The 25804-nt window shown below is 48.9% G+C and overlaps 1 protein-coding gene across 1 annotated transcript; it reads right to left on the bottom strand.

The window, feature by feature from the left end:
* Positions 1–20199: 20199 nt before the first annotated feature.
* On the bottom strand, positions 20200–24727 carry LOC109774349 (alcohol-forming fatty acyl-CoA reductase). The gene is made up of 8 exons (XM_020333067.4): positions 24527–24727; positions 24300–24403; positions 22357–22562; positions 21908–22207; positions 21611–21778; positions 21451–21532; positions 20737–21146; positions 20200–20609 (listed from the first exon to the last, which is right to left on the bottom strand). The coding sequence occupies exons 1-8, from the start codon at positions 24615–24617 to the stop codon at positions 20402–20404; spliced, it is 1569 nt and encodes a 522-aa protein (XP_020188656.1). The 5' UTR covers positions 24618–24727; the 3' UTR covers positions 20200–20401.
* Positions 24728–25804: the final 1077 nt, after the last annotated feature.

The raw sequence follows: 25804 nt of genomic DNA, 5'->3' as shown, positions 1-25804 counted from the left end.
GTCCTTTGCATTCATCCACAAGCATCCGATGTGTTGTAGTTGTATTGGTAGGTGCCTTGTGGAGGTTGTGTGAGGTGTTGTGCAATGTGACTAGGAAGCTTCTAGAGGGGACTGCCAATTTAACATGGAGACATTGGTGTTGCCAACAATTTTTCGACAAGACTTGCCAAAAATTAGCAACTTTTCATGGATTGGTAAGATAACTTTGTAACCAACTAACTAAATACACGTGGGTTGCTATGAGATGAAAAGAATAAAAACAATGACGGCATGTGGAGCGGTAGATTATGGGTGGTTTTGAAAAGAATAGCCGAAAAAGTGGATCAGACTATTAGGGAAAATACGGCTGGAAAAATCTCTAATTATCTACAAGTCTAATTAGGTGTATGCCTAATTAATTAATCGCATTAATGACTTGATTTTTAAATTGACTGTTTCGAAATAAATTCATGTTTAAACAGACTTAATTAATTGTACATGTAATTAACTATTTGGCTAATTGTACATCAAATATCAAATAATAAAGGGGCTATTGCTTCTAGTGGTACGTCACGGAAATTGCCCCTAAAGTTGCACAATATTAGCCACCAATGTTATCTATTAACTGGTAAAAAATGTTTCACATAGAGGATTCCACCGCCTGGGCTATGCGCACTGGGAGAAGACGCAGCGCGCCCGTGGGCCGGCCCATGTCCGGGCGACCTGTTTTTTAAATCTTGTTTTTTATTTTATTTATTTTTATTTTATGTTTTTGTTCTTTCTACTTTAAATAATTTATTTAGGACTTCAAAAAAGTTCCAAAAAATTAAAAATTAGAATTTAAATAAAATATTTAATAAATCAAAAAATGTTCGTGATTTTATGAAAAATGTTTTCTTATTAAAAAATTTGAAATTTTAAAACAAATGTTCAGGAAATTAAAAAGTTGATTTTTTTTTAAAAAGTTCGTGTATTAAAAATGTTAATGAAATTAATTAATATTTCGCAAATTCAAAAAAATCTGTTGTGCAATGTGACTTGGAAGCTTCTAGGGTCTTGGTTAGCTACCAATATTTGGACAAGACTTGCCAAAAATCGGCAACTTTTTGTGATATTGGCAAGATAACTTTCTAACAACTAGCTAAGTAGTCGTGCGGTGCTACGTGGTGAAACAATATTTGAAGAGTGGTGACATGCGAAGTCGTAAATTATGGCTATTTTTGAAAAGAATAACTAGAAAAGTGGAACATGCAGACTATTAGGAAAAATATGGTTGGAAAAAAAATCTCTACTCCTAATTATCCACAAGCTTAATTAACTACTCCCTCCGTCCGGTGAAAAGTATACATACAGAAAATTTAGGACAAATTATGAAGTGAAGTAAAAAAATGCATTGAAAAAGTGCAAACCACCATCTCTCTTCTCTTTAATTACATAACCCCAATGAGCTAAGTGCATGTAGAAATTAAGAAGACCATATGTAGAATATTATCGGTCTTGATTACCGTGTGATGAGAGAGAAACATTTTTTCCACTTTAAAGTGCATTGGGAAAATAAAAGTACACTCTTTTATGGACAAATTTTAAAGCCAAATGTACGCTCTTCACCGGACGGAGGGAGTATCTGTCTAATTAATTTATTGCATTAATGAATCAGTTTTCAAATTGATTCTGCGGGAAGAAAATCCTATTTAAATGGATCTAATTAATTGCACATATAATTAAATGTTTGGCTAATTAATTACATTAGTGGCTTTGTGCGAACGATGACAATGTACACGTATATTAAAGGCGAGTTAGTAGCGTCGCCTCAACCTCCTCTCCGATCTTTTCCTCCCCACGCCTCCCCTTCATTTTTGTTATCTTTTAGTTTTCTGTTAATCTTAACAGATGTCGCACAAAAAATCAACCTAAATAGAGTAATTTGAAATAATCAAAACAAAACCGGTACTTTCCAAAACCACATTATGCATGAACTCGATGAAATCAAATAAATCAATTCTTACCCAAATCCACAACTCAATCAAAAAAAAATCTTGGCGTTCCCCTACCCATAGCCAAATCAAACCTTACCAAAACCTCAACTAAATCAAAACTTTCCTTGCCTTCCCCTATTTGTACTCAAATCAAATTAAATCTTATCAAAATATATAATACGGTGAGTGTAAGTCATACAACGGACATGATTGATATTGAACCAGTAGAATATGTATGCCCCTGTTGCAGTGCACTGGGAAAAAGCTTGTAGACACTAACTAGTGGCCACTGTTTAGCACAATGCCAAACATTGGCATGTCAACTTTTGGTACCAAACCAATAGTGCTCGGAGATGCATTACAAAATTGATTTTTTTTCATGCGATGTGATCGTTGATAGCAGTGTCTTTTTTATGAAACATAGCGAGATTAGTCGCAAACGTGAATTGTGTACCATGATGCAGACAGTAGAAGTAGCTATCTTTGCACACAAGTGGTGATACCGGCTACCAAACAATTGTTGGTGCAAAAAACATGTTCGTGTTCGCCTTGCTTTTTATCGCGATCATGAATAGATTGGTTCAAACTTGCCTTATGCTTGCATATTTAGGAAAGGAACTTTTTTTATGGAGAGATTCGTTCCTTCGCGCTCCCAACCTCGTGCCCCCCACCTCCATGTCGCATTCATTCCACATCCTACTTCCTCCTCCAACCCTTCTCTCTCATAGATTTGGTGGCCTCCCTATCCGCCGGGGGTGGGGGGATGCTAGCTCGCATGGGTCCCTGGTGGTGGTCGAGTCTCTATGCGAACCAAATAAAAAAGATCATGGCAGAGGGCGGTGAGGCCAGAACAATGGATGAAGAGGCGGAGGACCCAGTCCGCATAATTGCTACTACCAACTTTCAACTAAATTTTCTCTAGGAACATATCTTACACAGTAGAGCTAAAGCGTAAGCTATAACATAATTTGCAAAGACCTTTTGACTATGTTCATGATAATGAAGTTCATCTGATTATTTAATGAACTCCCACTCAGATAGACATCCCTCTAGTCATCTAAGTGATACATGATCCGAGTCAAACTAGGCCGTGTCCGATCATCACGTGAGACGGACTAGTCATCATCGGTGAACATCTCCATGTTGATCGCATCTACTATACGACTCATGTTCGACCTTTCGATCTCTTGTGTTCCGAGGCCATGTCTGTACATGCTAGGCTCGTCAAGTCAACCTAAGTGTTTCGCATGTGTTCCGAGGCCATGTCTGTACATGCTAGGCTCGTCAACACCCGTTGTATTCGAACGTTAGAATCTATCACACCCGATCATCACGTGGTGCTTCGAAACAACGAACCTTCGCAACGGTGCACAGTTAGGGGGAACACTTCTCTTGAAATTTTAGTGAGGGATCATCTTATTTATGCTACCGTCGTTCTAAGCAAATAAGATGTAAACATGACAAACATCACATGCAATCAAATAGTGACATGATATGGCCAATATCATTTTGCTCCTTTGATCTCCATCTTCGGGGCACCATGATCATCTTCGTCACCGGCATGACACCATGATCTCCATCATCATGATCTCCATCATCGTGTCTTCATGAAGTTGTCTCGCCAACTATTACTTCTACTACTATGGCTAACGGTTAGCAATAAAGTAAAGCAATTACATGGCGTTATTCATTGACACGCAGGTCATACAATAAATTAAGACAACTCCTATGGCTCCTGCCGGTTGTCATACTCATCGACATGCAAGTCGTGATTCCTATTACAAGAACATGATCAATCTCATACATCACATATATCATTCATCACATCCTTTTGGCCATATCACATCACATAGCATACCCTGCAAAAACAAGTTAGACTTCCTCTAATTGTTGTTGCATGTTTTACGTGGCTGCTATGGGATTCTAGCAAGAACGTTTCTTACCTACGCAAAAGCCACAACGTGATATGCCAATTTCTATTTACCCTTCATAAGGACCCTTTTCTTCGAATCCGATCCGACCAAAGTGGGAGAGACAGACACCCGCTAGCCACCTTATGCAACTAGTGCATGTCAGTCGGTGGAACCTGTCTCACGTAAGTGTACGTGTAAGGTCGGTCCGGGCCGCTTCATCCCACGATGCCGCCGAATCAAGATAAGACTAGTAACGGCAAGTAAATTGACAAAATCGACGCCCACAACTACTTTGTGTTCTACTCGTGCATAGAAACTACGCATAGACCTAGCTCATGATGCCACTGTTGGGGAACGTAGCAGAAATTCAAAATTTTCTACGCATCACCAAGATTAATCTATGGAGTAATCTAGCAACGAGGGGAAGGGGAGTGCATCTACATACCATTGTAGATCGCGATGCGGAAGCGTTGCAAGAACGCGGATGAAGGAGTCGTACTCGTAGCGATTCAGATCGCGGTTGATTCCGATCTAAGCGCCTAACCACGGCGCCTCCGCGTTCAACACACGTGCAGCCCGGTGACGTCTCCCACGCCTTGATCCAGCAAGGAGAGAGGGAGAGGTTGGGGAAGACTCCATCCAGCAGCAGCACGACGGCGTGGTGGTGATGGAGGAGCGTGGCAATCCCGCAGGGCTTCGCCAAGCACCGCGGGAGAGGAGGAGGGAGAGGGGTAGGGCTGCGCCAAGAGAGAGATCATCTCGTATGTTTGCAGCCCCAAATACCTCAAGTATATATAGGGGAAGGGGAGGGGCTGCGCCTGTGACGCCCCCGATTTGACCGTACACTAATCATGCACGCAAATGTGTACGACCAAGATCAGGGACTCACGGGAAGATATCACAACACAACTCTAAAACATAAATAAGTCATACAAGCATTATAATACAAGCCAGGGGCCTCGAGGGCTCGAATACAAATGCTCGATCACAGACGAGTCAGCGGAAGCAACAATATCTGAGTACAGACATAAGTCAAACAAGTTTGCCTTAAGAAGGCTAGCACAAACTGGGTACAGATCGAACGAGGCGCAGGCCTCCTGCCTGGGATCCTCCTAACTACTCCTGGTCGTCGTCAGCGGCCTGCACGTAGTAGTAGGCACCTCCAGTGTCGTAGGTGTCGTCGTCGACGGTGGCGTCTGGCTCCTGGACTCCAGCATCTGGTTGCGATAACCAGATAGAAAGGAAAGGGGGAAAAGAGGGAGAGAAGCAACCGTGAGTACTCATCCAAAGTACTCGCAAGCAAGGAGCTACACTACATATGCATGGGAATATGTGTAAAGGGGCATATCAGTGGACTGAACTGCAGAAAGCCAGAATAAAAGGGGGATAGCTGGTCCTGTCGAAGACTACGCTTCTGGTCATCTCCATCTTGCAGCATGTAGAAGAGAGTAGATTGAAGTCCTCCAAGTAGCATCGCATAGCATAATCCTACCCGGCGATCCCCTCCTCGTCGCCCTGTTAGAGAGCGATCACCGGGTTGTATCTGGCACTTGGAAGGGTGTATTTTATTCAGTATCCAGTTCTAGTTGTCATAAGGTCAAGGTACAACTCCGGGTCGTCCTTTTACCGAGGGACGCGGCTATTCGAATAGATAAACTTCCCTGCAGGGGTGCACCACATAACCCAACACGCTCGATCCCATTTGGCCGGACACACTTTCCTGGGTCATGCCCGGCCTCGTAAGATCAACGCGTCGCAGCCCCACCTAAGCACAACAGAGAGGTCAGCACGCCGGTCTAACCCTATGCGCGCAGGGGTCTGGGCCCATCGCCCTATGCACACCTGCACGTTGCGTACGCGGCCGGAAGCAGACCTAGCCTAGTGGCGTTCCAGTCCAATCCGGCGCGCGCCACTCAGTCGCTGACGTCAAGAAGGCTTCGGCTGATACCACGACGTCGGGATACCCATAACTACTCCCGCGTAGATGGCTAGTGCGTATAGACCAAATGGCCAGACTCAGATCAAATACCAAGATCTCGTTAAGCGTGTTAAGTATCCGCGAACGCCGACCAGGGCCAGGCCCACCTCTCACCTAGGGGGTCTCAACCTGCCCTGTCGCTCCGCCACAAAGATCCACTTGCGGGTACTCCTACGAGCCGACCCGACTTTAGTCATCACATGTGTCATGTATATAGTATATAAGTATATACCCGTGATCACCGCCCAGGTGATCACGACCCGATAGTATAGCACAACAGACGGACAAGAATGTAGGGCCACTGATGGAAAGCTAGCATCCTATACTAAGCATGTAGGATTGCAGGTACAGGTATCAACAGTAGTAGCAAGGATAGGCTATGCATCAGGATAGGATATCGAAAAGCAGTAACATGCTACACTACTCTAATGCAAGCAGTATAGAGAAGAATAGGCGATATCTGGTGATCAAGGGGGGGGGGGCTTGCCTGGTTGCTCTGGCAAGTAGGAGGGGTCGTCGACTCCGTAGTCGAACTAGGCAGCAGCAGGGTCGGTCTCGTAGTCTACCGGAGAGAAGAGGGGGAAGAAACAGTAAATACAATGCAAACATAAGCATACGATGCGTGACATGACAATGAGCGGTGCTAGGTGTGTCCTAACGCGACAGTAGGTGGTACCGGTGAAGGGGGGAAACATCCGGGAGGTATTCCCGATGTTTCGCGTTTTCGGACAGATGGACCGGAGGGGGAAAGTTGCTAGTTCGATAGTTTAGGGAGGTGTGGTGGACGAACGGACTGCGTATTCGGATTCATCTCGTCGTTCTGAGCAACTTTCCTATAGAAAACATTTTCATCCGAGTTACGGTTTAAAAGATATGAATTTTCAAAGTTTATTTGAATTTCTGGAATTATTTGAATTAAGCAAAAATGAATTATGACATCAGCATGAGGCAATGCTGACGTTATCAGTTCAACAGAGCGGCTGACCAGGTCAAACTGACCAGTGGACCCCACCTGTCATAGACAGTGGGCTAACAGAAGATTAAACTAATTAATTTTTAGTTAATTAACTACTGGGCCCACCTGTCAGTGAGTGATTAGATTAATTAATTAGTTTTAATTATAAAAACATTTTTCTTTTCTCTCTTTTTTTTTTAATTCTGCGGCGGGGCCCGCATGTCAGTGGCTGGGCCTGCCCAGTCAGCACGTTGACTGGGTTGACCCAGTCAACGGGGCCCACGGGGCCCACTGGCAGTGGCACCGGGGTGGCCCCAGGCCAGCCACGTCGGCGGCCGGCGCCGGAGCGACTCCGGCGACCAAAACAGCGGCGGCCCCTCGCCGGAGTTGGCCGGAATCGCGCTACGGGGCTCGGGGAGGAGCGGGGCTAGGCCCATTCGAAGGAGCTCGCAGCGCCGCATCCAGTGGTGGCCGGGGCTTCGCCGGACTTGGCCGGAATCGGCGCCGGCGAGCGGCGGAGGCGGCGGCGCGCACGGGTGCCCGACGGAAACGAGGCTACGGCGGGCTATCGAGCAAGCGGATGGGCTGGGGGGCATCTACGCGCGGTGGGGAGTGCAACGGGCTTGAGCCCGTGACCAAAAGGTCACCGGAGCCTTGCCGGCGGCGAGCTCCGTGGCGCGGCGTTCGGGCGCGCGTGGGGAAGCAGCTAGGGGGCGCGCGAGAGAGAAAGGACAGGGGAGGAGGGGGAGAGGCTCACCGCGCGGCACAAGGAGGCCGGTGAGAGGCTTAGGAGCAGCAGGTCGGCGCCGGGGAAGAAGGGGGTCGCCGGCGTCCGAAGTTGAAGACAAGCTCGGTGTGCTCGTGGTAGGGGCTCCGGTCTCCAACGGGCTGCACCAGACGAAGCAGCGGGTGACGGAGGTCCTTGGAGACACCGTGGGGCGGCGAGGTGGGCACGGTGGCCGTGTGAACGACGGAGAACGGCGGCGACCGCGTCGGGCGTGGGGAAGGAAGGAGCGGCGTGGATCTGGGGGGGGGGGAAGAGAGAGGCGCAGAGGCCGAGGGGTGAGCGGGGGCGAGTGGGAGAGGGGCCCGAGGAGGCGGGGGCGCTGGCGTCCTTATCCTCCCCGTCGCCGGCGAGGGGGTGCGGCGGGGACGGCCCCTGTTCCGACCCCGGTCGGGGGAACAGGGAAGGGGGCGAGGGGGAGTGGGAGATGGGCTAGGCCGGCTGGGCCGGGGGTCGGCCCAGTTGGGCCAGGGGTCCAGGGGGGCCTTCTCCTTCTGTTTTTTTCTTTTTTTCTTTGCCTGTTCTGTTTTCTGTTTTCTTATTATTTGTTTATTTTCTTTTCTGTTTTATTTCATTTAAAAGTATTTAGGCATTTTATAAAAATGTGTTTTCTCCACAATAATTATCAGTGCAATTTCTGGCATGGCCCGAACATTTTTGTTTAAATTTTTGAAAACTTTTATTTTCCACTTTTAAATTTAATTGAAGTTTGAACTAGGAGTTTGAAAAGGAATGTGATTCAAATGTGATCAAGCCCTGTTTAGCAACATGATTAGCTTAATCACAGGGAGTTACTGTAGCATGATTCTCGGGGTGTTACAAATCTCCTCCACTACAAGAAATCTCGTCCCGAGATTTAGGAGGTAGAAGGAAACAGTGCGGGGTATTCTTCACGCAGACGATCCTCTCGTTCCCAAGTGGCCTCATCTTCAGAATGGTGCGACCACTGGACTTTGAGAAACTTGATCGCCTTCTGACGTGTGCGGCGTTCAGCTTGGTCGAGAATGCGGACCGGATGCTCCTTATAGGAGAGGTCTTGCTGCAATTCGAGCACTTCATGATCCACAGCTCGGATTGGGTCCTTGAAGCAACGGCGGAGCTGTGACACATGGAACACATCGTGAACCTGAGAAAGGTTCGGCGGTAGTTCCAGTTGGTAAGCCACTTTTCCACGCCTTTCGAGAATAAGGAATGGGCCAATATAGCGAGGAGCTAGTTTGCCCTTGATCCCGAAGCGGTGAGGACCCTTCATAGGTGTGACTCGAAGATAAGCCTTTTCGCCAGGTTGATAGACCATGTCTTTATGATGACGGTCATACTGACTCTTCTGACGTGACTGAGCAGTCTTGAGATTCTCACGAATAATGCGGACTTGTTCTTCGGCATCTTGGATAATATCCGGACCGAAGAGTGGACGCTCCCCAGTTTCTGACCAGTTCAGAGGGGTTCGGCACTTTCGTCCATATAACACTTTGAAGGGGGCCATCTTCAGACTAGCTTGATAGCTATTATTATAAGAGAACTCAGCATACGGGAGAGATTCCTCCCATTTCTTGCCGAAGGAAATAACACAAGCTCGAAGCATATCTTCGAGAACTTGGTTGACGCGTTCAACTTGTCCTTGCGATTGAGGATGAAACGCAGTACTGAATGACAGATGAGTTCCCATTGCTTCTTGGAAACTTGCCCAGAATCTTGAAGTGAATAAGCTACCACGGTCTGAACTGATAACCAATGGAATACCGTGGAGTGAAACAATCCTGGACATATAGAGCGTTGCCAACTGGCTAGCAGTGATCGTTTCTTTGACCGCCAGGAAATGTGCAACTTTGGAAAGCCGGTCAATGACGACAAGAATAGCATCATTACCTTTCTGTGATTTGGGAAATCCAGTGACGAAGTCCATGTCAACATGGTCCCATTTCCATTCAGGAATAGAGATAGGTTGCAGAGTTCCAGCAGGCCTTTGATGTTCTGCTTTGATACGACGGCAAACGTCACATTCAGCAACATAACGAGCAATGTCTTGCTTCATATTAGACCACCAGAATCTCTGACGGATGTCTTGGTACATCTTTGTACTACCAGGATGGATACAAAGAGGCGTATCATGAGCTTCTTTCATAACTTCCTGTGTCATATCCAGGTTTTTCTCTGCACATGGCACCACTAGGCGGCCCTTGAAGTATAGGGTGCCATCTTCAGCAATGGTGAAGAATGAGGGCTTTCCTTCTGCGAGGTAGCGCTTAATCTTGTGGGCTTCAGAGTCATACTTCTGTAGCCTTTTGATGCTGTCCTCGAGATCTGGTTTAGCAACTAGGGTATTGAGGGAACCCTGGGTAACAACGTGGAGGTTCACCTTGCCAAACTCCTTAGGAGGGGGAGCGAGTGCTCCCGGAGGAACAATATGGAGGTTCAGCTTCCTGAATTCTTCAACAAGCGAGGGCTGAACTTTGTGAACCTGGAGGTGGTTGCAGTAAGACTTGTGGCTCAAGGCATCAGCCATTACATTAGCCTTGCCTGGCGTATAGGAAATGCCCAAGTCAAAGTCTGCAACAAGCTCCATCCATCTCTGCCGACGGAGGTTCAGGTCTGGCTGAGTAAACAGATACTTCAGACTTTGGTGGTCGGTGAAGATCTCGCAACGATTACCGAGAAGGTAATGTCGCCACTGCTTCAGCGCATGAATGACAGCAGCAAGTTCGAGGTCATGAACTGGGTAGTTCTCTTCGTGAGGGCGCAATTGTCGAGAGGCATAAGCAATCACTTTGCGGTCTTGCATTAGGACACAGCCTAATCCTTGACGGGAAGCGTCGCAGTAAATGACGAAGTCCTTCTTAGTATCAGGTGGAGCTAGAACTGGAGCAGAAGTCAACTTGTCTTTGAGTGCCTGGAAACTTTCCTGACACTTGTCTGTCCATTGGAACTTGACGCCCTTATGCAACAGGTTAGTCAGAGGCCTGGCGATCTTAGAGAAGTTCTCGACGAATCGACGGCAATAGCTGGCGAGACCGAGAAAACTTCTGACTTGCTTAACGTTCTTGGGAGGGGTCCAATCAAGAATAGCCTGAACTCGTTCAGGGTTGACGGCAATACCATCCTTAGAGATGACATGCCCGAGATAGGTTACTTCGGGTAGCCAGAATTCACATTTAGAGAACTTGGCATATAGTTGATGCTCTCGTAGCTTTTCCAGCACAAGTCGAAGATGTTCAGCATGTTCTTCTTCGTTCTTGGAAAATACCAGGATATCATCCAGATAAACCACGACAAACTTGTCGAGGTAATCCATGAATATATAGTTCATCAGACGAGAGAAGGTGGCTGGAGCATTGGTTAAACCGAAAGACATGACGGTGTACTCGTATGAACCATAACGAGTCACGAAGGCGGTCTTTGGGATATCCTCTTCGCGAACACGGATCTGGTGGTAGCCCAACCTCAAGTCGAGCTTAGAGAACACTGACGAACCCGCCAGTTGATCATACAGATCATTGATCCGAGGAAGGGGGTATTTATTCTGAATGGTAGCTTGGTTTATAGGACGGTAGTCTTGAACTAACCGGTTTGTCCCATCCTTCTTCTTGACAAAGAGAGAAGGTGCTCCCCAAGGAGAGCAACTTGGGCGAATGAATCCTTTGCGAAGAGATTTGTCGATTTCCTCCTTAAGCTCAAGGAGTTCATGCGGCGGCATTTTGTAGGGTCGCTTGGCTATAGGAGTGGTGCCTGGTTTCAAGTCGATGATGAATTCGACAGCTCTAGCAGGGGGAATCCCTGGAAGTTCTTCAGGGAAGACGTCGAGGAATTCACGCACGACGGGAATGTTTTCAATGCCCTCGAGTGGTGCAGCGTTCAATGCATTCAATGCATAGAGCCTTGCCTCGGCATTTTGCACCAGATGAGCTTGGTAAGCAACTATTTCATCTGAAGGGTGTAGCAGATGGACGGTCTTAGTGGCGCAAACTATAGAAGCAGTATGCGCTTTCAACCAATCCATACCCAAAATGAGGTCGATGTTAGACGACTTCAGGATAATGGGAGAGGCATAGAATTCCAGCCCTTCGATTTCCACGGGGACATCGATGCCAACCAAGGAGGTTTGACACTGTCCCACGGGGGTTTTGACCAGTACCGAAGTGTTCATCTCCTCACATTTAACGTCGTGCTTGTATGCAAAATCTTCTGACATGAATGAATGCGATGCACCTGTATCAAATAAAACGGATGCTGGTACTGAATTTACGAGGAGTGTACCCATCACAGTAGCAGGCTGGTCTTGAGCTTCGTTGAGATCAACGTGGTTGGCATGAGCACGACCATAAGACTTAGCATTGTTGTTGCGGGGCTGATTGTTACCACGGCCAGTTGCTGGAAGGGCCAGTTGATTCTGGTTCTGGTTGCATTCTTTAGCACGGTGTCCTGGTTGACCACACCTGAAGCACAAGCCATTATTCGGAGTGGGAACAGGAGCTTGGGATGGTGGAGCTGGAAGTCTTGACTGCCTAGATGGTGGTGGAGGCAGACGAGGTGCAGCATAGGTCTGCCTTGGGGCAGATGCATTTGGACGGTACATGCTGTTCGGGATCCATATCTTACGCTTCTGTGCGGGCGAGCCCGAAGATGAGCCCGTGTCACGGTTGCGCCTGTGAGAGCTCTGGTATTCCTGCAGACCAGTTTCGACATTGATGGCCTTGTTTACCAAGGTGGCGAAATCAGCAAAGTCATGCACTAGAAGTGCGAGCTTGATGTCAGCTTGAAGGCCATCACGGAACTTCTCCTGTCTGCGTGCATCAGTTGCAATGTCTTCTTCAGCATAGCGGGACAAGTCCAGAAACTCCCGCTGATAAGCTTCGACAGTTTTGTTGCCTTGGGTGAGGTTGCGGAACTCACGCTTCTTCCGGTCCATGACTCCCTGAGGAATGAAGCGGGCACGGAAAGCTGCTTGGAAGTCTGGCCACGTGATGATTGTTCCAGCTGGCAGAGTACGCCTGTGGCTGTCCCACCATTGAGCTGCGGGTCCCTTCAGAAAGAAGGAAGCAAAGTTGACATAGCTGGCAGGGGCTACATCAGCAGACTCCATCTCATAGGTGATGTCACGGAGCCAGTCATCAGCATCCAGAGGCTGAGTTGAGCTGCAGTAGATGGTTGGGTTGAGGCGTATGAAATCTTGAAGAGTCACTTGGGCTGGCTGCTGGTTCATATTGGGGCGAGGAAACTGAGCCATCATATTTTCCATGAACTAGCGGTTCAGTTCAAACAGTTGGATCATACCAGCCATGTACTCAGGTGGTGGTGGGGCATTGCCACCACGACCACGACCACCTGGTCTAACCATCCTGCTATTATATAACAGGGGTTCAGCATTGAGAAATTTGCAAAGACAAGGATCATTCATGATGAAACATGCATAATGAAAGGAGCACGATAGCTACTGCATAGTAGTCGGCATAACTTACAAAGGGGTCATGCATAGAGTTCAGTACATAGACTAAAACATCATAGGCGGCACACAGGCTCGCGGCGACTGCAACTAAATACTAGCTAAGCAAGACTACATCAGTCCCAAGAGGTACTGTGGAGGTAATCGTAGCCCGACAGCTGGTAGTGAGGCAACGGATAGCCCTCCACGTCAGCAGACTGGGGGCCGCAGATACTCAGGTGTAGAGCCCGACGCTCAGGTGGCAGAAGAGGACCAAGTGCGGGAGAGTAGCCTCCCACCTCTGGCCAACCGACACCGTGGGGCATCACGGTCCTGGCTGGGTAGATCGCAGCATGCGGTACCTGTCCCGATCGGACAAAGGGGTGCAGCAGCGTCAGAGCACGGTAAAGGTGCTGACGGGTGGTGTACATCTCGTGGCGAAGAGCTCGGTTAGCTCGATCCAGCCCATCAGCATGCAGAACCAGGTTCTGATGGTAGAAGGGCTCTCGGGTGACAGTGGAGTAGGCAGCAGTATAGTATCCCTCCGCACCAACATCGGATGCGATAGCGATGTGCCTGAAAGGGGAGGTGTCCAACTCCCGATACTCTCCACGAAGACGTGTCAGAGCAGCATAGGCAGCATCGTGGACAGCCATATCGATGGTCACGCCAACACCATGTGCGGTGTGCAGCACAGTAGTGGAGTCGTACTCCGGAGAGTAGAGGTGGACGATGGCACGGTACTGCTCCTGGTTAAAGTCCTGGTACTCCTCGTAGACGGTGTACTCAGGGTGCCAGCGATAACCCAGATAGGTCATCATCTCAGCTAGCACCGCAGGTGATCCCGAGGCACCAATGGCCATCGTGTGGCGAACGACCTGCCTCGTGGGTTCCATCTGAAAGCAAAGACGTTTCAAAGGAGTCAAATGACAGTGTGTGAATTGTTCAAAATACTATTCTAAGAAACAACTATGGCTTATCCAACTTTGGGGTGAACGCGGTCACGGGATCCTAGTGTTAGAGTTAGTAAATTCGTTTAACCCGAGTAGAAGAGAGTTCGGAGTCCCAGAGTAAAGGTCGAGGAGTAAAAGATCCTAGTACCACCCAATGGCGACGTGGGCCCGTAAGACACACAGCCATGTTAGTAAAAAGTTTTGTAATGTCTAGACTCGACTTCGGCCAAGGAGTGTGGATAGGGGGATTCCTACAGGCAGTCGGCTCTGATACCAACTTGTGACGCCCCCGATTTGACCGTACACTAATCATGCACGCAAATGTGTACGACCAAGATCAGGGACTCACGGGAAGATATCACAACACAACTCTAAAACATAAATAAGTCATACAAGCATTATAATACAAGCCAGGGGCCTCGAGGGCTCGAATACAAATGCTCGATCACAGACGAGTCAGCGGAAGCAACAATATCTGAGTACAGACATAAGTCAAACAAGTTTGCCTTAAGAAGGCTAGCACAAACTGGGATACAGATCGAACGAGGCGCAGGCCTCCTGCCTGGGATCCTCCTAACTACTCCTGGTCGTCGTCAGCGGCCTGCACGTAGTAGTAGGCACCTCTAGTGTCGTAGGTGTCGTCGTCGACGGTGGCGTCTGGCTCCTGGACTCCAGCATCTGGTTGCGATAACCAGATAGAAAGGAAAGGGGGAAAAGAGGGAGAGAAGCAACCGTGAGTACTCATCCAAAGTACTCGCAAGCAAGGAGCTACACTACATATGCATGGGAATATGTGTAAAGGGGCATATCAGTGGACTGAACTGCAGAAAGCCAGAATAAAAGGGGGATAGCTGGTCCTGTCGAAGACTACGCTTCTGGTCATCTCCATCTTGCAGCATGTAGAAGAGAGTAGATTGAAGTCCTCCAAGTAGCATCGCATAGCATAATCCTACCCGGCGATCCCCTCCTCGTCGCCCTGTTAGAGAGCGATCACCGGGTTGTATCTGGCACTTGGAAGGGTGTATTTTATTCAGTATCCAGTTCTAGTTGTCATAAGGTCAAGGTACAACTCCGGGTCGTCCTTTTACCGAGGGACGCGGCTATTCGAATAGATAAACTTCCCTGCAGGGGTGCACCACATAACCCAACACGCTCGATCCCATTTGGCCGGACACACTTTCCTGGGTCATGCCCGGCCTCGTAAGATCAATGCGTCGCAGCCCCACCTAAGCACAACAGAGAGGTCAGCACGCCGGTCTAACCCTATGCGCGCAGGGGTCTGGGCCCATCGCCCTATGCACACCTGCACGTTGCGTACGCGGCCGGAAGCAGACCTAGCCTAGTGGCGTTCCAGTCCAATCCGGCGCGCGCCACTCAGTCGCTGACGTCAAGAAGGCTTCGGCTGATACCACGACGTCGGGATACCCATAACTACTCCCGCGTAGATGGCTAGTGCGTATAGACCAAATGGCCAGACTCAGATCAAATACCAAGATCTCGTTAAGCGTGTTAAGTATCCGCGAACGCCGACCAGGGCCAGGCCCACCTCTCACCTAGGCGGTCTCAACCTGCCCTGTCGCTCCGCCACAAAGATCCACTTGCGGGTACTCCTACGAGCCGACCCGACTTTAGTCATCACATGTGTCATGTATATAGTATATAAGTATATACCCGTGATCACCGCCCAGGTGATCACGACCCGATAGTATAGCACAACAGACGGACAAGAATGTAGGGCCACTGATGGAAAGCTAGCATCCTATACTAAGCATGTAGGATTGCAGGTACAGGTATCAACAGTAGTAGCAAGGATAGGCTATGCATCAGGATAGGATATCGAAAAGCAGTAACATGCTACACTACTCTAATGCAAGCAGTATAGAGAAGAATAGGCGATATCTGGTGATCAAGGGGGGGGCTTGCCTGGTTGCTCTGGCAAGTAGGAGGGGTCGTCGACTCCGTAGTCGAACTGGGCAGCAGCAGGGTCGGTCTCGTAGTCTACCGGAGAGAAGAGGGGGAAGAAACAGTAAATACAATGCAAACATAAGCATACGATGCGTGACATGACAATGAGCGGTGCTAGGTGTGTCCTAACGCGACAGTAGGTGGTACCGGTGAAGGGGGGAAACATCCGGGAGGTATTCCCGATGTTTCGCGTTTTCGGACAGACGGACCGGAGGGGGAAAGTTGCTAGTTCGATAGTTTAGGGAGGTGTGGTGGACGAACGGACTGCGTATTCGGATTCGTCTCGTCGTTCTGAGCAACTTTCGTATAGAAAACATTTTCATCTGAGTTACGGTTTAAAAGATATGAATTTTCAAAGTTTATTTGAATTTCTGGAATTATTTGAATTAAGCAAAAATGAATTATGACATCAGCATGAGGCAATGCTGACGTCATCAGTTCAACAGAGCGGCTGACCAGGTCAAACTGACCAGTGGACCCCACCTGTCATAGACAGTGGGCTAACAGAAGATTAAACTAATTAATTTTTAGTTAATTAACTACTGGGCCCACCTGTCAGTGAGTGATTAGATTAATTAATTAGTTTTAATTATAAAAACATTTTTCTTTTCTCTCTTTTTTTTAATTCTGCGGCGGGGCCCGCATGTCAGTGGCTGGGCCTGCCCAGTCAGCACGTTGACTGGGTTGACCCAGTCAACGGGGCCCACGGGGCCCACTGGCAGTGGCACTGGGGTGGCCCCAGGCCAGCCACGTCGGCGGCCGGCGCCGGAGCGACTCCGGCGACCAAAACAGCGGCGGCCCCTCGCCGGAGTTGGCCGGAATCGCGCTACGGGGCTCGGGGAGGAGCGGGGCTAGGCCCATTCGAAGGAGCTCGCAGCGCCGCATCCAGTGGTGGCCGGGGCTTGGCCGGACTTGGCCGGAATCGGCGCCGGCGAGCGGCGGAGGCGGCGGCGCGCACGGGTGCCCGACGGAAACGAGGCTACGGCGGGCTATCGAGCAAGCGGATGGGCTGGGGGGCATCTACGCGCGGTGGGGAGTGCAACGGGCTTGAGCCCGTGACCAAAAGGTCACCGGAGCCTTGCCGGCGGCGAGCTCCGTGGCGCGGCGTTCGGGCGCGCGTGGGGAAGCAGCTAGGGGGCGCGCGAGAGAGAAAGGACAGGGGAGGAGGGGGAGAGGCTCACCGCGCGGCACAAGGAGGCCGGTGAGAGGCTTAGGAGCAGCAGGTCGGCGCCGGGGAAGAAGGGGGTCGCCGGCGTCCGAAGTTGAAGACGAGCTCGGTGTGCTCGTGGTAGGGGCTCCGGTCTCCAACGGGCTGCACCAGATGAAGCAGCGGGCGACGGCGGTCCTTGGAGACACCGTGGGGCGGCGAGGTGGGCACGGTGGCCGTGTGAACGACGGAGAACGGCGGCGACCGCGTCGGGCGTGGGGAAGGAAGGAGCGGCGTGGATCTGGGGGGGGGGGAAGAGAGAGGCGCAGAGGCCGAGGGGTGAGCGGGGGCGAGTGGGAGAGGGGCCCGAGGAGGCGGGGGCGCTGGCGTCCTTATCCTCCCCGTCGCCGGCGAGGGGGTGCGGCGGGGACGGCCCCTGTTCCGACCCCGGTCGGGGGAACAGGGAAGGGGGCGAGGGGGAGTGGGAGATGGGCTAGGCCGGCTGGGCCGGGGGTCGGCCCAGTTGGGCCAGGGGTCCAGGGGGGCCTTCTCCTTCTGTTTTTTTCTTTTTTTCTTTGCCTGTTCTGTTTTCTGTTTTCTTATTATTTGTTTATTTTCTTTTCTGTTTTATTTCATTTAAAAGTATTTAGGCATTTTATAAAAATGTGTTTTCTCCACAATAATTATCAGTGCAATTTCTAGCATGGCCCGAACATTTTTTTTTTAATTTTTGAAAACTTTTATTTTCCACTTTTAAATTTAATTGAAGTTTGAACTAGGAGTTTGAAAAGGAATGTGATTCAAATGTGATCAAGCCCTGTTTAGCAACATGATTAGCTTAATCACAGGGAGTTACTGTAGCATGATTCTCGGGGTGTTACAGCGCCCCCATCTAGGGTTCCCTCCCCAGGGGTGGCGGCAGCCCCCAAAACCCATCTAGGGTGCGGCCAAGGGGAAAGGAGAGGGGGGCGCCCCTAGGGTGGGCCTTAAGGCCCATCTGGACCTAGGGTTTGCCCCCTCCCACTCTCCCTGCGCCTTGGGCCTTGGTGGGGGGCGCACCAGCCCACCTGGAGCTGGTTCCCTCCCACACTTGGCCCACGCAGCCTTCTGGGGCTGGTGGCCCCACCTGGTGGACCCCCGGGATCCTCCCGGTGGTCCCGGTACATTACCGATAGCACCCGAAACTTTTCCGGTGACCAAAACAGGACTTCCCATATATAAATCTTTACCTCCGGACCATTCCGGAACTCCTCGTGACGTCCGGGATCTCATCCGGGACTCCGAACAACATTCGGTAACCACGTATATCTATTCCCTATAACCCTAGCGTCATCGAACCTTAAGTGTGTAGACCCTACGGGTTCGGGAACCATGCAGACATGACCGAGACGTTCTCCGGTCAATAACCAACAGCGGGATCTGGATACCCATATTGGCTCCCACATGTTCCACGATGATCTCATCGGATGAACCACGATGTCGGGGATTCAATCAATCCTGTATACAATTCCCTTTGTCAATCGGTATGTTACTTGCCCGAGATTCGATCGTCGGTATCCCGATACCTTGTTCAATCTCGTTACCGGCAAGTCTCTTTACTCGTTCCGTAACACATCATCCCGTGATCAACTCCTTGGTCACATTGTGCACATTATGATGATGTCCTACCGAGTGGGCCCAGAGATACCTCTCCGTTTACACGGAGTGACAAATCCCAGTCTCGATTCGCGCCAACCCAACAGACACTTTCGGAGATACCTGTAGTGCACCTTTATAGTCACCCAGTTACGTTGTGACGTTTGGTAAACCCAAAGCATTCCTACGGTATCCAGGAGTTGCACAATCTCATGGTCTAAGGAAATGATACTTGACATTAGAAAAGCTCTTAGCAAACGAACTACACGATCTTGTGCTAGGCTTAGGATTGGGTCTTGTCCATCACATCATTCTCCTAATGATGTGATCCCGTTATCAACGACATCCAATGTCCATGGTCAGGAAACCGTAACCATCTATTGATCAACGAGCTAGTCAACTAGAGGCTTACTAGGGACATGGTGTTGTCTATGTATCCACACATGTATCTGAGTTTCCTATCAATACAATTCTAGCATGGATAATAAACGATTATCATGAACAAGGAAATATAATAATAACCAATTTATTATTGCCTCTAGGGCATATTTTCAACACGAGGCCCAAAGGAGGCCAGGTTGTGAGCTAGCTTCGAATCACAGTATTCTACTAATGTATGCACCTATGCACATTCGAAGGTTGTGCTTTTTCTCCGACTCTCTAGACCGGTGATGATGGATTGCAAGCCTGCACTGTGTAGATTAGTGTGGTTCGAAGCACGCACACAACCCGGCCTCCTTTGGGCCTCGACCCGCCGCTCCAAGCGGTTTTTCTACGATTTTTAGATGTCATGTCAAGCCTGGTATGGCGAGACCATTCATATATGTCTCTTTTCGTTACTGATTTTTAATCTCTGGCAGATGGCGAGACCATCTAAAAGGTCTTATATTACTTTACAGAGGCAGTACAGTCGAAGGAATAATAAGGCTATCATGATTTTAAATTTTATTTTATTGTTTACTGGTTGTTTTATGTCCAGTTGTCTATCCATTATACTGACTTTTATTTTCCTTGATTGTTATCAAATATAAGATGCACATTGATATGTTTAATTCAATTCAACATTGTCAATTTATCCAGAACTTCTCTCTTTTCCTCGGTGAAACAAGAATCTTTTTTGTTCAAACAAAAGCGCTTAGTTTTAGCCTTTTGTTTCCTCTGTGCTGCATCTTCTTTAAAGATTCATCCAATGGAATCCCAACTCCCTTTCTTTTGGATTTCCATTCTATTTAGATATGGTCTATGTAGATCTAATTCTTATATAAAGAAAACTTTCTCGTTTCACTTCGTCTCGCTTTCTCTAGAATCTCTAGAAAAAAGAATTGTATGTAAAGTTCCTCGGTCGACACAAAACGGTCTCCTTTGACTCCTCACATCCTAATCATCAACAAGTGCACACTAGAAAACTGTATTATGATAGTACCATGAAAAGTACTAAGTAATTTCAATGTACTTCATAGGATCCTTGTACTATCTTAGTTTTAGAGACCCGCCATGATGCAAGTAATTTCATCTTAGTTATACTCATAGTCACTGGTTAATTTAACTTCCAATGACAATACAATCAATACTCAACCAATAATACTCGATGAACGAAGAAGGAGGTTACACAACACAAGCAAGGCACACTAGCGCTACCATTAATTTGATTTCCTCCATTCCTTCTCAGCACGCAGAAGCAGATCGCACACAGAACATCACTTGTGGACGTACTTCATGACACCAGGGATGTGGACCTTGAAGAAGTAGTCGTCCCAGTCAATGGTCTTGGGGTCAAAGTTGAATGCGGAATCGGCATGGTCACCGTCGGCCATGGCGAGCCTGAGCTTGTTGAGGTTTACATCGTCGAAGCAACCCTTGAAGAGCGAGAAGGGCCCGTACAGGTCCACCAGCTGCATCACGAACCTACACAAAATGCATGTTCTTAAGCCAATGGTATAACATCAACACGGTACAACCGCAAAAGTGTTTAAACTGTACTCCCTCTAGATAATTCGTTTGAGCGTCAACTAATTCCGGAAGAAGAATGTACCTGTACTTGCGGGCGAGGTCGTGGTAGAGGGCGGCAAGGCCAAAGAGGCCGCAACAGAGGATGGAGAGCAGGCGGAGGAGTTCAAGGGGGACACGGTACTTGAGCACCATGAATAGGTGGAACGCCGCGATGCTGCCGAGGAACCGCACCTTACGGGTGCGCACGGGGCGGCCATCAGGCCCCACCCGTGGGTGCTCCTCGAAGTACCGGATCCCCGTTCGGTACAACACCGCGTACGGAGCCGGGTGCCGCAGCGACGAGCTCACGTGGTACACCGTTGGCGCTGCCGGCACCGAGTGAGGGTGTTGCTGCTGCGGAGGCGGCTTCTTCTCTGGCTCTGATGTCCGAGTGGAGGAGGCATGTGCCACCGTGGCCGCCATCATCGCGTTCACCACCATGTCGCCGGGCATCTGCAGACACCATGGTAGCGCATTTGGGTTAGAACTGTGATAATCCAGTAGCAGCATATGTAACCTTGCTGTAACAGGCAAGATTCAGATAGTAACCGCACGCAGCCAAGTACATCTAAGGTTGGCTGATGCACTGCAGCAGCCACTTGGCCTGGTTGGCACAGACGCTTCAGATGCAACTTACTGCAGCATGGTCACACACTGTACTAGTATACTTATTACTCATTACTGCAGCACGTTCGCAAGAAGACAGTAGCACTAGCAGCTCTGCATTTGCTGAACTAATAACGAGTGAAGCAATTACCACGTCCATGGTTAGGTCGAGGTCGGCGAGGAAGCACGACAGGCTCTGCTTCGCGTACCCGATCAGGATTGCGTCGATCGTCCTGCATTTTTCATTTCGGTGTTAGAATTTGAATTTGAAACTTGGCATTCATATTTAGACCCAAAGAGTTTGAACCGACCTGGTGCCTTCGATCCATCCTGGCAGTGGGTCGTTCTGGACGCTGGTGATGATGCTGGGCCGGACGATGACGACGGGCACGTCGCCCCCGTGCATCATCTGGGCCAGCATCATCTCCCCCATGGATTTGGTGAACACGTACGTGTTGGGCCACCCAAAGTGCCTGGCCCTGCACACACAATTACAAAAAAATATATTGAATTTCAGTTCCAAGTTTCACAAAATAAAACCCTCTGTTTTTTGAACTTGAATTTCACAGGAAAGAGGAGAAACTTTGGAAAAATATAGGATTGCTAACCTGGTGAGGCCGAGGTCCTTCATGGCCTTCCTCTGGGCCTTGGGGTCCACATCGTCGTCGGCCTCCATCTGCTTCCTGAGGTCCCTGGCCAGCCTCATCTCGGCGTCGATGTCGAGTTGGGTGCCGTCGTCGCGCAGCGTCTCGCCGTCCCTGAACGGCCTCTCCGGAACCAGCCCCTGCTTCTCGCCGGCGACGTAGGCCGTGGAGACGTGCATGAGCACCTCGAGGTTGGGGCACCTCCGGGCGAAGTCGCACATGTGCTTCACCCCCACCACGTTCACGTCCAGGGCCACGTCGTACCTGAGCACGCACACGTCCATTCCAGAGTTAGTTGCAGAGGCCATTGATGAGCTCACTACTCTGGAGAAGAAGGTGCAGCCATGCACGTTCTCTCCCGCTGAATTTTCTCTCTGACGAAGTTAATTAAAACAGTCAATAGTACACAGCACCTTTCGTAGAAGTTGGTGGTGGCGGCGCCGTTGACGATGACGTTGAGCTCGTCGGCGAGCCGGAGGTCCCGCAGCGTGGCGGGGTCGACGCCGAAGCCCTCGCGCATGACGTCGCCGGCCAGCCCCACCACCTTGTCGGCGACGAAGGCGTCGAACCCGGCACCGTGGCGCTCCCGCAGCACGCAGAACAGCTCCTTCCCCACCACCTGCGAACCACGCCGGTCTCGATAAAATTAGTTTGATCAATAGACGTGCTTGATTTACACCAATTCTTAACCTGCAATGTGCGTTTGATACATGCATGCACGCACTGTGGATCCACCACCCAACATGGTGAGTGTCTCAGGCAACTTTTGGTAAAAACTATAAATTGCTTCTGCAGCGCACGACAACCGACCCGTGCAACTGTCTGCAGCTGTAAATTGCCCATGCCGAACAATGAAGGATCAGTGAATGCATATGAAGAAATGAAGAGGGGCCAGGCGTGCTGGAAGGGTTTCTTTCCCGGCTTTTACTAGATGGAGTAGGAGTAGGGTGGAGGACCAAGCATACTGCCCATTGTCTCTGCTCTGGATCTCCTTGGCACCACTCAATAACTACACTTTTTTTCTTTTGCAATATACTAGAATCTACTAACCAAAACATAATTGCAGTTATTTGTGTTCATTGTTGATGCAATCAGGTACCAACACATCATTGCAGACTTGCGGTCCACTCTATACACATATGACAAGAAACTCTGGGTTCTGAATTCTCAAGTTGATGAAGCTGTAGTTAGTGGTGCCGGTGCCAGTGCCAGATGGTGCCCTGCGCTCGTCATTTCCCAGCAGCAGCCAGCCAGCCATGCATGCATGCATGCAGGCTGCACACTGGCCGGCTAGCTAGCTAGGTGGTGGTGCAGTACCAGTTGTGCACTGCATGCGGCAGAGGCCATTGAAAACTTGTGAATCGAGTCGACCTGACCAAACCTACCGGCCTACCCACACCATAACTCCTCATACGACTCCTAGGGATACACACACAGCTGCGCTACTTCGCCGCCGGTTTAATTGTCATCCTGCGGCCGGTTTTCCCAAGGTTCCCGGTTTCCAGGATCGGGCGTAAATGAAAATGTTGAAAATTTCGTCAACCATACGCCTACTAGTATCTGGTTTCTCGTTCAAATTAATCCTGGCATACCAAAAGCTGGCAGAATATTTGTGCATTTAACTAGTATCTACTCCCTCCGTTCCTAAATATAAGTCTTTTTAGACATTTTAAATGGACTACAACATATGGATGTATGTAGACATATTTTAGAATATAGATTCATTCAATTTGCTCTATATATAGTCACTTGTTGGAATCTTTAAAAAGACATATTTAAGAACGGAGGGAGTAGTAGAGAAGAATGAGCGGTGTACAGCTGAGATTATTCATGGCCACCTCTCATGCAGAGTATGGCATGTGACTCTCAACCTCAGAAAGAGAAGAAAAAATGGCATGTGACCTGCCTGAATGTTCGGCAGGAATGAGACTCAACAGTGTGCACCTAGTCCTGACTAATGCCGGTTTATGCCTATAAGATAATTATTCTACCCATGTTCATGTTTGCATCACAGATACTCCAGCGGGCAGCTGGACTATGTAATTTGTGATATCTATGCATGTTTAGTTCCAATGAGCCACATAATGTTACTAGTATTATATAGTACTAATTAAAAAGGGGAAAAAAATAGTAGTGACTATGAAACAGAATGAACGGACACAAGGGACACAGTGGGAGCAGCTTGGGGGCTTCTATGTCTGAGAGAACTCGCATGCGTTCCCTGCAGCATGGTCTTAGCAAGAACCATGCTGCCGGCATGCATCCCTATCTCTAGAACAGAGGAGTATTGAGAGAGAGATTGATGGAGGGGGTGCAAGGATCAACAGGATTGATGGACGGGCAGCCAGGCACGCACCTCGGTCTCCACCCGGCGCCTCGCCGCCGCGGCGTCGGCCGCCCGCACCGGCAGGTAGATCCTCTTCACGTCCGGCTGGACCCGCAGGATCTTCTCCACCATTACTGCACAGGTCGACGAGTGAGCACACAATGCAACACCAAGGACTCTCAGCATGGATGCATGAACTGTTCTTCAGAAAATAGCAAGGCATGCATATATGATATATCCTCATCATGCTCACTTACTCTTGCCAAGGAATCCCGTGGCTCCGGTGATGAGCACGCTCTTGTTCCTGAAGTAGTCGACGATCTTCCCCTCATCCAGCGTGCCCACCATCTTGCCTTGGTTTTGTGTGCGTGTGAGCTATGAAGCTCGGGAGGAGAGAATGAGAGACGGAGGAAGAAGAGAGGTGTGCTTGGTGTGTGAGGCTTGTGTGCTCCGGCACCCAGTATTTATACACGCGCAGGGCCGGCCAGCGAGGTGTTGAGGGTGGCCAAGTCTCCGAGCTACACACACAGGACAGGGGTGGCTATTGAGTGCACGTAATTAGCAAGGGCAACACGCTTGTGCTTCCCAACCACAACCTGCTTTTCCAGTGAAACCCAATGGAGGAGCAGGAGCCATAGTCAAAGTAATGCAGTAAAGTAGCAGCGGCACTCAAAGTAATGCTACTCGGCGGACGTTCGCTGGGGATATGACAAAACGAACGTTTTTTCATGGCATTTTATATTGCGGGAACATGGCAATTCCTTGAAGCAAGCACAACAATTTTCACAGCAAAATATTTGCCAGAATTGCCATGTGTTTATGAAGAAATTGGCATGTGTGTTCTGAAGGATTTGCCATAAATAACATTCGCAAATGCCATCGTTCGCTAGCTAAAGAGGTCCTATATTTATCGTAAACACTCTGGATTCACCAACATGGGTAATTACTAAGGTTGGACTGCGTTTTCTTTTAGATTTTTCAGCAAAAATGCTCCATGGAGGCCGATTTTGAAATGATCAAAATTCAAATTTGCACGTTTCAGTTTTTTTTAAATACACATATACTTATAGACATAATGCACAAGTTTGTAAATTTTCAGGACGAAATACATTAAAATGAGTGCTACACGCAAAAAGAATCTCATGCGTTTTAGTAGCTGCACTATTCATTCTCAAAGTCTATGAATTTGTTTTTTTTGCTCAGATCGCATTTCAAAGTATTTTGTTCTGAAATTTTACACACATACACATCACAACCTTGTTTACTTGTACAATTTTTTTCATTTTTTTTAAACTGAGAAATTAGAATTTTGAGTTTTTTTTCGGCCTCCGTGGAGGCCGAGCTCCAAAAACGACCCACTCATTTTTCAGCCTATATTCTGATTCATTGGGGATTTTGGCCAGACAAGTGTGGACAAGTAAAACTTTCAGAGCGGGTCGTCCAGCTCCAGTAGGTCAACAAGTACTGAACATTTGGGGGGACGGGGGAGTAGGAGCACTCTGAAGATTCACCAACACAGGCTATTTTCTGATAAT

The sequence above is a fragment of the Aegilops tauschii genome, chromosome 4 (assembly GCF_002575655.3).
Source record: "Aegilops tauschii subsp. strangulata cultivar AL8/78 chromosome 4, Aet v6.0, whole genome shotgun sequence".
Taxonomy (NCBI): domain Eukaryota; kingdom Viridiplantae; phylum Streptophyta; class Magnoliopsida; order Poales; family Poaceae; genus Aegilops; species Aegilops tauschii.
Note: the sequence above shows the minus strand (reverse complement) of the source record. Positions and strands in the feature narration are given on the sequence as shown.

Bases quoted from the DNA above. Each gene is read 5' to 3' on its own strand.
- LOC109774349 (XM_020333067.4), bottom strand. From the start codon at position 24,617: ATGGTGGGCACGCTGGATGAGGGGAAGATCGTCGACTACTTCAGGAAC. The intron at 21,779-21,907 runs GTTAGCAATCCT...TTGTGTGTGCAG, and splicing joins AAGGACCTCGGCCTCACCAG to GGCCAGGCACTTTGGGTGGC. The intron at 21,533-21,610 runs GTCGGTTCAAAC...TGAAAAATGCAG, and splicing joins GGATGGATCGAAGGCACCAG to GACGATCGACGCAATCCTGA.